We start from the raw sequence: 12,671 nt of genomic DNA, 5'->3' as shown, positions 1-12,671 counted from the left end.
TTAGGAGAGTTCATGTACTTCATAGGGCCGCAGCACCTGGAATAGCGGCTGGCACTTAGTAAGTGTCATGTTTGCTGTTATTACTTAAATTATCAATTGTACCTTACTTTTATAATATTTTTCTCATTATTGTTTGATTTTACAAAACACAAAATTCTGATGAAACTTTTATGGCAAGAAATAGCCATCAAAAAATCTTAGGAGTATCTGTAGATTAAAAGTTGAATAAACATTTTCTCCATTCTGGAATTGTTCTGTAAGGAACTTGGGTTATAACTCAGGTGGAGTAAATGCTTTATAAGAACAAGACAGTGTGTTCAATCTCCAATGTGTCTTGGAGGATTAAAAACCAATACTGCCGATGATAGTGGACATTAAATGTGTATATCACTGCCCTTGACATCCAGGCGCTTCCTGCATGGTCTGAACACATCCACTATAGTCCATCATAGCAAGAACTAACAGGTTCCACTGTATGAGAGAAGCCAAGCAGCCATCTAGGGTGGTGGGCGTTGGGAAGAATCAAACAAGGTTTCCCAGAGGAGGTGACATTTCAGGAGAGTCTGAAATATGAGTAACAGGTTTCCAGAAGGAGAAAAAAATACTTCTTTAAATTACTTTTTAAAATAAAGTGTGTTTGTGAGCCATGCTTATATGCTCTGATATATTTTATTTTAATTGTCAAAAAAAATCAAACTATGCCAGCATTGTTTGTATGTACTGTGTCTAGACATACATGTCATGCATGACTTGTTAAATCTGAATTGTTGGATCCAATTCTAACAGTTTTAGTTGCTTTAATTGGACCATACTTTTATGGTTAATGTTACATACTATGTGGATAAATCTTGGAAATACAAGGTGAATCTAGTCACAAAATGCCACTTATACATGATTATGTTAATTTTTTCAGACAGGCAAACCAGTAAAGGCTAGATTACCGGCTGTCCAGGGCTTGGAGGGGGGCAGAGTAATGACTGGCTCTTAGCAGGCAGTGGCTAAAAGTCCGGGGTTGCTTTAGAGGTGATGCGAGTTTCTAGAATTAACTGTGAGAGTACAGCCTTGGGACTGAATTACTCACTTCAAATGAATGAACTGACTAACCTATGAGAATTTCTATGAAACTGCTATTAAAAAAAGTAAGTTGAATTCTCCAGTGTTATTTTTCCCCTGTAAAACATGCATTCCCTCTTTGTCTCAAGTATCATAGTACAGATTGAGTTATATGGTGGTGTTGCCTGTGTTGAATTCCAAGCAGCTGCCACAGACTAATATTTTAAACATAAAATGGAAATACTGTTCATGAGCTCCTGGCAGAGGATTAGAACTGTGCCAGCCTGTTTAAGGCACTTGTTTTTGTGGGATCTGCATCATTAGTTCAGTTAATTCCAGCCTGGCTTACAGTTACAGTTCACAAGGATCTAATGGGAATGGGAAAGTGGTTTCGGTTATGGCCATAGTGTGTTCAGAACAGCAGTGTTAGAGGTTAAAGCGTCCCCTGGACAGTTGCTGCTTTGAGTTAATCCCGCATCTATCAAATTTTGCTTTTATCCCTGGCTGTCTTTAGGGAATTGGGTTCCTAAGTATTGGGTTGGTTAGTACTTCCTGTTACACTGCAGTCAGTGGTGGATTGTCACTGTTCACAGGTGGCTAGTTAAATATATTTCATATCTGAAGCAATGCTGAACTTACCTTTTCCATCCTGCTAAAGCAGCCTCTAAGCAGGTACGTTTTCATGGCACCTGCTGGGCTGTGAGCCGTAGAGGGACAGCTTGGTCCTCCTTCCTTCAAACTGACTGAACATCACAACTATTTTTTGAGGAATTAAATCAGTTGGACATAGTGTCTCATGCCCATAGATTCTGGGAGATGAGTTCAGCCTGAACTAACCAGGGGAGACACTGAAAAGGAAAGAAAAAAGGACTGGGTAGAGAGGTGGGGGAGAAGGAGGGAGCTAGCATGTAGTAACTTAACTATATATTTTGTTCACTGTAGTAGGTTATTTAATTTAGAAAAAATATAATGTAGCTTTGGAAAATGCAAATGTATCACACGGATTTTTTTTCCCTATTTATTTATTTATTTATTTATTTGAGACAGGGTTTCTCTGTAGCTTTGGGGCCTGTTCTGGGACTTGCTCTGTAGATCAGTCTGGCCTCAGACTCACAGAGATCTGCCTGCTACAGTCTTCCTAATAGGTAGTATCACACAGATTTTTGTCAATACTTATTTTAAGAAGATTACAGATCCCAAAATTTGGATGCTGAACTCCAACTCTTTTATACTGCATTCTGGAAAGAGTATGAGTCTTACCTGGCATTTGTTGTTAACCAAGAGTCCCTCAGTCAGGGTACTAAAGCATTCTGGGAAGTAATACGGCTATTCTAAATGATAATGTTTTGGCAAAAGTGCTTCTGATTATAATAATTTCTATTTTCCAGAAAACATAAAGCTTCAGCTATAATATTTAATACAGAAAAAGCTCCATTCTTAGCTGCCGCTATTTAAAGAACTTTGTGTAATGATATTTAAAACCTCTTATCATGCTGATTAGATTCAACAGCCATAGCTAAATGTATCCACACCAAAGCCTAATATCATAATGACCTATCGGCACACGCGTAATGCATTACAGTATGAATCCTACACGGGCTACGTTTTGATTGGCTCCAAGTGTCTGTGCAGGTCACGGCCCACTGTACAGGAGAGAGATCTGCTGATGGGACTGTCACGCGTTGTTTTGTCTGCATGAGAGTAATGCCTCTTCTAACCACAGTGAAGAGTGTGTTCAGATCACAGGCCAAACGGCCAGGAGAGACGGACCCAGTGAACACAGTGAAAATGTACACTGTTCTACAACTTCTGGGTTCCTTAAAGATCTCTGGCCAAAATGGTTTTTTCACATGTTGCCTGGCAAACTGCCACATTTCCTTTTCAGCAAAGGAATGTAAAATGCCAGATTTTCTGCTTTAACCAGCTTGGGGTGGGAGTCATTTTTATTCATATTTATTGAGAATCAATAGTTATAGTTTGATTATGTTATGAGGTTCAACATTTTCTGAGTCAAGTACTATAACTGAGTAGAAAAACATTGTCGTCCTTTACACAGAATCTGCTCTCTGACAGACTCTGTGTTCAGTATGCTTTCAGAGGAAGATGATTTGGTGTTGGCTGAACTGGGTGAGAGAGTATGTTCATGTGTGTACGTGCATTCAGTTGGGAGGCTGCTAGAACAGCAAGGGTAACAGGAACCGAGACCCAGAGGACGGTGTGTGAAACACTGTCGGTACTCTCCTTACATCCATTTGCATGCATGATGATGCCAGAATTTGAATCTCTAAGAGACATGGGCCAAATTTGGTGAATGCTACACTAGTGAGCTTAGAATTTGCTTTTGAAATTTATGTACCATTGTTTTCTAAAGCTGATAAGCATTTTGCTAAAATATCCTTTTTAACGATTAAAAAACGAAGTTATTCTTTGGTTGATTTAACCTCAACCAAATGCTATCCGTGGCTTGCCTCTGTTGGTGGCAGATGTCTTTTTTAAATTTTCATCTTCTTTGACATAAGCTCAGGTTCTCAGAACGCCTCCTCATTGAACAGGGTCATGCCTATGAGTTTTAGGAAATTACTGGAATGGGCAATATTTTCCAGAGACTTTGGAATCACAAGACTTTGGAGGAAATGATGAAACATAGCTCCATGTCCCATGAAGGTGATCATTTCTATTGCTGTGTTCTGTACCTTGTATATTCATTGTGATAACACTTCTTATTCCTTTGTCTGAAATTAAAGTTCTAAACTTGGTAATGAGATTATGTAGCTTTTGTGAAAATTTCACAGAGGCTTATTTTTGTTCTATTTGATTTTATTATTAAAGCTAAGACAATTTATTAATTTTTTCAGCATATCTTTGGGAAGTTGAAGCCTTTAGCCTTATATTATATTTCTTTTCACTTAGGATAGTGAGACACCTCAAGACATATTGGCTATTTTACCTTATCCTAGTTTGTATGTGTTTCTGTGTTGAGTGGGACTGATTGTGTATATTCATGGAAAGGGGAATCCCCCCCCAACCATCTTGACATGCAAATCAAAGTCTGTACACATACATTGCCACCTCCTTGAAGCAGTGCAAGGATGATGACTGTCCCCATCTCTGTTGTTTGTGTGCAGCCTTTATCTTCGTGGAGCAGGGTTTTTTTTTTTTTTTTTTTTTTTTTTTTTTTTTTTTTTTTGCGGGGAGGGGGATGTTTCGAGACAGGGTTTCTCTGTAACTCTGGAGCCTGTCCTGGAACTAGCTCTTGTAGACCAGGCTGGCCTCGAACTCACAGAGATCCGCCTGCCTCTGCCTCCTGAGTGCTGGGATTAAAGGCGTGCGCCACCACTGCCCAGTTCAGAGGCCTCATTTGCTGATGCAAATATACTTTTAGCACCCTTAAGTCATTAAACAAACAAAAAACTCTTGGGAGATGAAGCTGCCTCACATCAGTAATACACAGGTAGCTAAATTTCTTAAAGATCAGATGCTGTGGGAAAGAGAAATGGCCAATGGCTTATACATATAGATGGAGTTCATAGCTTATTTGATCTGTTAAGAGCTGACATTGTATCGATCATTTTTGAACAGTAATGCTTAATAAAGACAGTTGAACCACTAACTGTAAATATGCTGGAATGTATTTAGCATTATCTCTGGTTACATATAGTTATAGCCATATAATCTACAAAGATATTTACTTAGTAAATGATGTCTAGTGGTCTGTGTGCTCATTCAGTAGGGTGGACTGTGACTTGCATGCCCACTGCCTAGGTTCCTCACCCGAAAAGAAAACCCCTCCAGAGGCCAAGCAGAGTGTCTTAGGCCCAGCTGAACAAGATCTGGTTGCCTTTCCCTTGCAGGAGCATCTGCCTCCGTGGCTCTAGTTAATAATAATTGTAGCATCTCTAATTTTGATACTCAATTTAGATTTGAAAGCTAAGCAATATAAATTTTAATTCTTATCTGGGATATTTTTATTATTTCTGCTTAGATGACTTGTGACAAAATTGCTTTTCTCTTTTCACAATGTATTTGTGTTCCTCGCTAATGGGAAAGCGGCAGATATTTTTAGTGTCGTCTTTCATCAAGTCAGACCGTGCGGAGGGCCTGACTGCATTCTAGTTCCATGGGAATTTTGCTAATGGGTACGTGCAACCTTATCCAAGTTCTGGAGGATAAGCTTACAAATTAAACGGGAAGAGGAATATAAAAGTGATCTTTCTCAAGACTTTGGCAGAATACCCATCTTTTGTTATTTCGTTTTTACTTTACCATGTTTTCCGATCAAGTACAGAACGTCTAAGTTGGGTATATTAATGCATAAGATTAACTTCCTAAGTAGAGTTTTAGCTGTAATCTTACATGTAGAAGGCAGGAGAGGGAGAGAGGGACTCTCCCAGTCCCCATCTGTCTAACTAATAGTGTTGGTGACATCAGTGGGTGTAACAGGAAAATGGAAGGTTGAAGGCATATTTCAAAACAAGCCACCCAGTTTTACTGTTTATATACTAACTTCCTGATTCATATTCTCATGTAATAAATAGCCACTGCCACTTCTAAATAGCATGTAAGGAGGATGTGTGAAACTGGGGCTATTCGGTATTTATCCGGGACCTACTTACCCTAATTATCCAGCCCAGGGTACCTTCTTTTTTTGCACTTCGTTCTTTTCCAAGGCAGTCTTATCTGCTTGGATTTAAGTGTCAGTGGCTCCCGAGTTTGTCTCTCTTACCTGACTGTCTTCTCCAGACTTTCCAGTGTATTTTCTGGGTGATCTCTGCCTCCTGAGCCCTTGTCTGGAAGTGTACCTTTGATCCACCTTCTGGATCTGCGGCCTGTGTGTTTTGGATTTCGGTTCTGTCCCCTCCAGCAGCCGTCCCTTTATGACCCTACCCAGATAGTCACTCTCTCTCTCTCTCTCTCTCTCTCTCTCTCTCTCTCTCTCTCTCTGTAGGAGATTTCTTTTTTGTTTGGTCCCTGGTTTTGTTTTGTTTCCAAAACAGGGTTTCTTTCCCTGTGTAACAGCCTTGGCTATCCTGAAACTCACTTTGTAGACCAGGCTGGTCTTGAACTCACAGAGATCCTCCTGCCTCTGCTTCCCGAGTGCTGGGATTAAAGACGTGCACCACTACTGCCCAGCCATTTGTTGTTGTTGTTGTTTTGTTTTGTTTTTCTACTTGTCTCTGTCACTGCAGACATTAAATCAAGTCATCATTTCTTAGCTGAACTAAATCGGTAACCTCATGGCTGCTTTGTCCACAGCCAGCTGGAAGGCAATGTTGAGCTATTGACTGTAAATAAAATAGTGTCACCCTTACTATCGGGTGAAGACACCCGATGTCTTCAATGATTCCCATTGCTTTTAAGAATTAGAATTTTGCTGGGTGCTGGTGGCACACACCTTTAATCCCAGCACTTGGGAGGCAGAGGCAGGCAGATCTGAGTTTGAGGCCAGCCTGGTCTACAGAGTGAGTTCTAGGATGGCCAGGGTTATACAAAGAGAAAATAAAAATAAGATTTTTATTTTAAAATCTGAAAGAGACTGTAGGGCCTACATTAGCTTTCTATGGCTATTAATCTAGATTTTAATTTTTGGGTTTTTTTTTATTTTTACCAGTTTATATATTAAAATAGCTTAAAAATACAACTTAAATATTTATTTCATTCATAATTTAAAATATGGCAGTCTAAAGTTGCTCTGAGTCTCAGGCTAAAGAGTTTTTTGTAGAAGTCATTGCAGTAACAAGTCAGAAAGTGACAAGAAGGGACAAGGACAAGATATAAGCTCCCAGAAGCCCGTTTCTTCCAGCTGCCTGCCCCACAAGGCTTCACTAGTCTCCAAAGTTGGGCCCCAGCTGGGATCCAAGCCTTAAACTCATGGGCCTTTAAACACTAAGTCATTTCTTCACACTTCTGAAGTAGAAGACCCAGGTCAGGCTGTGGAGAATCGCACTTCGGAAGTTCTCTTCTGGGCTAGGTTTCCTCTGCGGTCTTTACATTGTGTTTACCTTATCCGGGTCTCTCTGGCCATGCTGGGTGAGGGCCCGCTCTTCCGGACATCTCCAATTCCTGTCCACAGATGCAGTTACGTGTGAGCTTCAAAGAGTTAGTGTTCAACTGTATGAGTTTGAGGGAGATGCTGTTCACCCCATAATAGAGCTTGCGGTGATATGGTTGGGAGGTAGGCTCAATCAGAGCTCAGGACTCCACGATGTTTCTGTAGGCCTGGAAGCCTGCTGCCTCTGCTGTTTTCATCAGCCCTGAGCTACTGTTGGGTCAGTGCATCCAGAAAGGCTATCCTCTGCTGGTGGGACAGCCATCTACTCTCTGGTGACAGTGGTACACAGGACGCAGGTAGAGAATCCCTTGTCTCATTTCAGTCTACGAAGCTACTGTAGCTGGGCATTCTGTTGCCTTCCTCCACAAAACCCAGTTACAGCTGATGGTAGTGAGGTGACAGAGTTCAGTTTCGACATTTTCCCTTCTCTCTCAGCAGAGGTGCTCATGAACCATGAGTTGACTCAAAAGCCAGAAGAATATGAAGTAGAGGAAAAGATGTCAGGCATCCAGTTACCCCAAAGAGCAACACCCTCAATACTAACTCTTGAGTTCTCCTCAAACATAAATGCCTTTCTTTCTTGGTTGGGTCAGGACAGCCACCACTGTGTATGGACATTAAAATGGAGAGGTACTGAAAGCTTGCTTCCTTCACGGACAGAACCTGCCGTGCATTCTGTAAAGAAGGAAAAGAGAGCCTGGTCAGTTCTGGATGATAAACAGACGAGTTTTCTAGCTGTATCTCGGGCATCACTAGGAGCACGTTTTCCTCCTTGAGATATAGTGGGCACAGGAAAGCTTTTGGTCATAGGAACTGCAGCAAGCCTGACGATGGGGGACAAACGTGCGGCTGCATCTGAAAGTCGCTAAAGCTCCCAAGCTTAGCCAAACTATGTTCTGTTTTCCTGACTTGGTGAAGTGTTTTCATGATGTCCAGAAAAGGAGACTTTAATTTAAAATTCTTGGATTCTGTGGGATTTCCTGACTGAGCATGACCGTGGAGGGAACTGCTCAGGTCGGCCATCCTCTGCTCTTTGTCTAGGTTCTTCCTTCTCGACAAACAGCCAGGTTCATATTCTCCATGGTCTCCTCTAGGCCACTGTAAGAGAAGGGCAGTGGCCGTGCACACTGGGAATTAGCCCAGGCGCAGATACCAGTTCCCTGCATATTTTACTCCAGGTACCAATGTTTTTATGTCTATGTCTAAACGTTTCAGTAAAGGAAGGCAACAAAATTTTATGTACACATACCCATGCATGTAAGTACATTGAAATTGTTTTGTTTTGTTTTAAAAAGACAGGGCTGGAAAGATGGCCAAGCAAAAGAACACTGTCTGTTCTTCCAGAGTACCCAGATAAGTACCCAGCAGTTACCTGGCATGTAGCAACTGTCTGTAACTCCAGTTCCAGGAGATCAGACACTCCCTTCTGGCCTCCAGGGACATTAAACATGCACATGGTACCCGGACATACATGCATACATGCATACATTCATATATATAACTTTTAAAATTTTAAATAGGACATAAAATATACCATCTTAAAAGTACTTTGAATGCACAGTTGGAATTGTTCCTTGTCTTTTTGTTGTAAAATGATATCCAGATCCTTTTCTCCTACACATCTGAATCTCTGTACATGTTTTTTAAAGAAAATACTATTTCCTCCCCCCAACACACACAGCCTTCGTAATCACCATTCTGCTGGGACTGTCCTGGGGTCCTCTGTGTAAGTGGTGTCACTCAGAAAGCTGAGACATCTCCCAGCTCCCATCTTTAATCTTTGAAGAAACTTCTTTCTCTTTTTAAGATTTTTATTTTCAATTATGTATTTGCAGGGGAGGTATGCACATGAGTGCAGATATCCTTGAGGGCCAGGAGACATCATTGTCTACCGGAGCTTGAGTTACAGGCAGTTGTGAACCACCTGAGGTGGCTGCTGGCAGCCAAAATCAGGTCCTCTGGAAGAGCAGCAAGTGTGCTTAACCACTGAGCCATCTCTCCAGCCCCAGACATTCTGTGGCAGTTGTACCACTTTTAAATCTCACTACTGGTGCACAGGATTACAGTTTCTCTACATGTCTTCACTTGTCATTGCCTGTATGTTTTTTTTCAGTATTAGCTGTTCCAGTGCTATGCCCTCGTGTATCTAGGGTTCTTACAGTCATATTCTTGTCTGTGTTTTGTTGGTTCAGTGCCTTTATGGAAGAAAGAGGCCTCAAGTTCTCTAGCCTCCCACACACTGTCACAGTAGCCATGGTTATTTTAATAAGCATGCTTCGTTATTCCTTCTCTCAGTGTGACGTTCTAGGAAACACTACCTTCAAACAGAGCAAAGGAAAAACAACCCAAATTAGTGCTAGGTTTAGGGTTATGCAAATAAGTTATTGACATAGTTGTCCCCCTCTTACTTCCTCATAGCTGTTGACATGGAACTGGGAGGGTAAACCCCTTCTAACTTCAGAGAGAATGCCACTGTATCGCTGGCTCCTGCTGGTTAGACTTTTGTATGTTTACTAATGTGTGCCAATTAGCTGAATACTTTTTCTAATATGGTTCACGACCTTCATAATTTGCACAGTTTCTAAAGGATCGGGCTACACAGCTTATGGGCTTCCTACTCACTGGCTTAAGTGTAAGAACTGGACAAGTCGGTCCTGTGTGCTCGGGCTACATGGAAAGGGCACTGTTTCTGAGCACAGCCCCGCTGGCCTAAGACAACTTGGTTTGAACATTTTGGCTTTGTTATAAAAGTGGGAACCATCAAAAGAGATTTTTCACAAGAACAACACAGAAGCTAAGAATTGAGTTGATACCGTAAATTTGACCAGGGTTAAGTACTACAATTACTATCTATTTTCAGCAGCTTCCCACCCCTTCAGTCGCGATGCTCACTCCATGGCATGAGGGAAAAGCAGAGGGATCGGCATGGGTGGCAGACTCTTAGCCTTCTGCCGTTGTTTTTATGTCTTCAGCAAGGGAAGCCCATCTTGGTGCTACTTAGCAATGTTGTGGTTTGGTGCTTCAGCTGGGTGGGGTACATTCATGCTGGTTGGGGACCCACTTAACTAGATCACTGGAGATGCAAACACGGTGTTTCTCTGCAGCACCCAAAATGGTTCCACCAAAGCATGTGAGCTGAGTCCCAGACGCTAAGTCCTAGCTTTGACACTGTCGTGTTAACTCAGCTTGTGCTGTGTCTGCACATGAAAGAAGGCAGCGATCGTAGCACATTAAGATGGCAACTGTCAGGCTAGTACTCAGAGGCAGAGGCTGTGCCCACGTGAGCCATTAATGGCTGGGTGAGTTCAATCAGATACGCCGCCTCCAGTGTGTGCATAATGTTATTTACTAGATTTTAAATGGACTGCTGAGAAAGATGAAATATAATCTCATGTATTATCTCTGTCTTGTCTTGAAAAAAAAGGTAATTAAATTGTTCTCTTGCTAGCGTATATTTTATTAACCTTCGAAGAGTCAACTTAGAGAAAGGTGTCCCTGTAGAGTGGAAGCCTTTCACTCAAGTGGAATGTCACGAAGTGACTTTGTGGGCTCTAGGAATCCCATATACCTGGCTAGCTGGATAGCATTGGGAAAGACAACAGGAATTTCATTATTTCCCCTTTGTTTCTCTTCTTTACAGAACCCGAAGAACGTTCTAGTGGAATTCAACCACAAGGAGTTGTTTGATTTCTACAACAAGGTCTGTGTTTTAAATGTTTTCTGAAATGTAGAGATTTGCTAACACTTCTGGTTTTATACATTTTAATTGTTTAATACCTTATTATAGGGCTGAATTCTTTAAACTCCTGTAAACACCTCATATCTCATAGTAACTTCCTAGACAGCACCAAGATAAAGAGAATCTGAAAACTAAGCCAGAAAGAAAATGAAAATGGCTTTAACTAAAGAGATAGGGTTGATGCTTTCTGGAAGACCGAGCAGGGCACTGTGCCCCCGGGGCCTCTGGTCCATTAGCTGTAGATCACCTGAAGTACTTCAATGGCTGGGCCCAAGTATAGAAGGAAGCTGCCAGATTTTAGTGATTTGTCTTTCATTTGTATTTCATTTTTCTTTCCAAATACTGATTTTTGTACCCCAGGAAAATGCATTCCGCTAACTACCAAACTTTAAAGTCTTTACCATATGGTGATACTTTACTAAGAAATAGCTGGGCACACGCAAGACAGTAATACTTAGAAGTCTTCATCCTTCATAAATGTAAAAATAAATGAAATGACAAGCCCAAATCCTAACATGCTTACCTAGCAAGAAAAGTGGCTTGAGTGTTCCCGTTATGCCCTGTGTGGGGGTTCATTGTGTGAATGCCTGCTACCATTGCTTCTCTTTGGTTTGCGTGTCTCTAACATTTTGTATGGTTTGTTCCCTTCACTAACTTTCTGTCTTTATTTTTGTCTTTATAAATAGCTAGAGACCATACAAGCACAGCTGGATTCCCTTTCATGATGCCCTTGAAGACCGGCTTCGCCCTCACATTCCTGCCACCTCATTCTTTTGCGTTGAAGAGGAACTGCCCGAGTATATTTTCGAGAGGACTCAGTGACTTTATTCTACAGATACTATGACTTCATCATTTCTTAAACAAATACTTTCCATGAAGGGAGATCACAATAAGAGCACTGGGGTTTCTGGTATACCCTCTCTCCTCACGTGAGCCAAAAACAACTGTTGAAAACTCTCGGAAAGAAATCACAGTGAATGCCATATTGCCTTTTCGTCTGGTTGCTGCCTCATCACTTTGCCGCAGTCTTGCTTTCATGGATCAGTGAAGGTCTGTAGGCGGAAGGTGGAATGTGTGCCCTAGCAGAATATGGAGCCTTATAATTACATTTCTTAATTAGAGAAGCGGCCCCGGGCCATCAAATGCTTTGACATTTGTCTTACGACTTTATTTTGCTTGAGATAAAATACAAGAAGGGAATCAAAATGGTGCCAGTGTTATCATGTGTTAATTCCAGTGTGATCCTCTTGCTCTGCCCACTTGAATTTTCCTGTCTTTAATGGTTTAGCAATCGTCTAGGTTTATATATACTATTGCAGATTAATAACAGAGCAATTCACAGCATGGAGAGGATTGAGATCGTGAGTGAAAACACCTGTGATGAGTCCTGCGTGGGAATCTGACATTATAAATCAGAAACTCTTTGCGTTCTCCTTCTGTGGATACACTCAGTCAGTGGTGTCTGTCAATAAAAGTTTTCTCCTTTAGAATTCTTTAAACTCAAGTGTACAGTATTTTTACTTTACATTTTAAGCTGTGATCATGTATAAAAATATGTGATTTCCTGGAAAAAAACATTTGAAATTTTTATCAGGGAAGTGTCTTACCTTGTTTTCAGGGGAAGAAGAGAGCGGCTTGGACACAGCCCTCTTCACAGGAAGGAACGCGATTTCAGAACAGATTTTCCTGTGGTTAAGCAAACAAAACAATTACAGCTGAGCGCATTTCTCCCGGCAGTGTCCCACTATCTCCAGTCAGCGTTGAGTGTGGGCCACTGAGCCCCGTGTGTGTTTATGCAAAAGTGCTGTCCCTGAGAAGAACTGGAAGTTC

General features: G+C 41.4%; 1 protein-coding gene across 3 annotated transcripts in view; it reads left to right on the top strand.

Moving 5' to 3' along the window:
- The window catches only part of Commd10 (COMM domain containing 10), a 135,244-nt gene extending 122,904 nt beyond the window's left edge, over positions 1–12,340 (top strand). For all 3 annotated transcript variants that reach the window (XM_085699886.2, XM_048419331.3, XM_048419330.3), the window contains 2 exons: positions 10,743–10,802; positions 11,528–12,340. In XM_085699886.2, the coding sequence (XP_085556012.2) occupies positions 10,743–10,802; positions 11,528–11,566 (99 nt within the window). In that variant the 3' untranslated portion in view covers positions 11,567–12,340. The remainder of the gene's footprint in view (positions 1–10,742; positions 10,803–11,527) is intronic.
- Positions 12,341–12,671: the final 331 nt, after the last annotated feature.

This window comes from Myodes glareolus, chromosome 13 (genome assembly GCF_982192425.1).
Source record: "Myodes glareolus chromosome 13, mMyoGla1.1, whole genome shotgun sequence".
Classification (NCBI taxonomy): domain Eukaryota; kingdom Metazoa; phylum Chordata; class Mammalia; order Rodentia; family Cricetidae; genus Myodes; species Myodes glareolus.
Note: the sequence above shows the minus strand (reverse complement) of the source record. Positions and strands in the feature narration are given on the sequence as shown.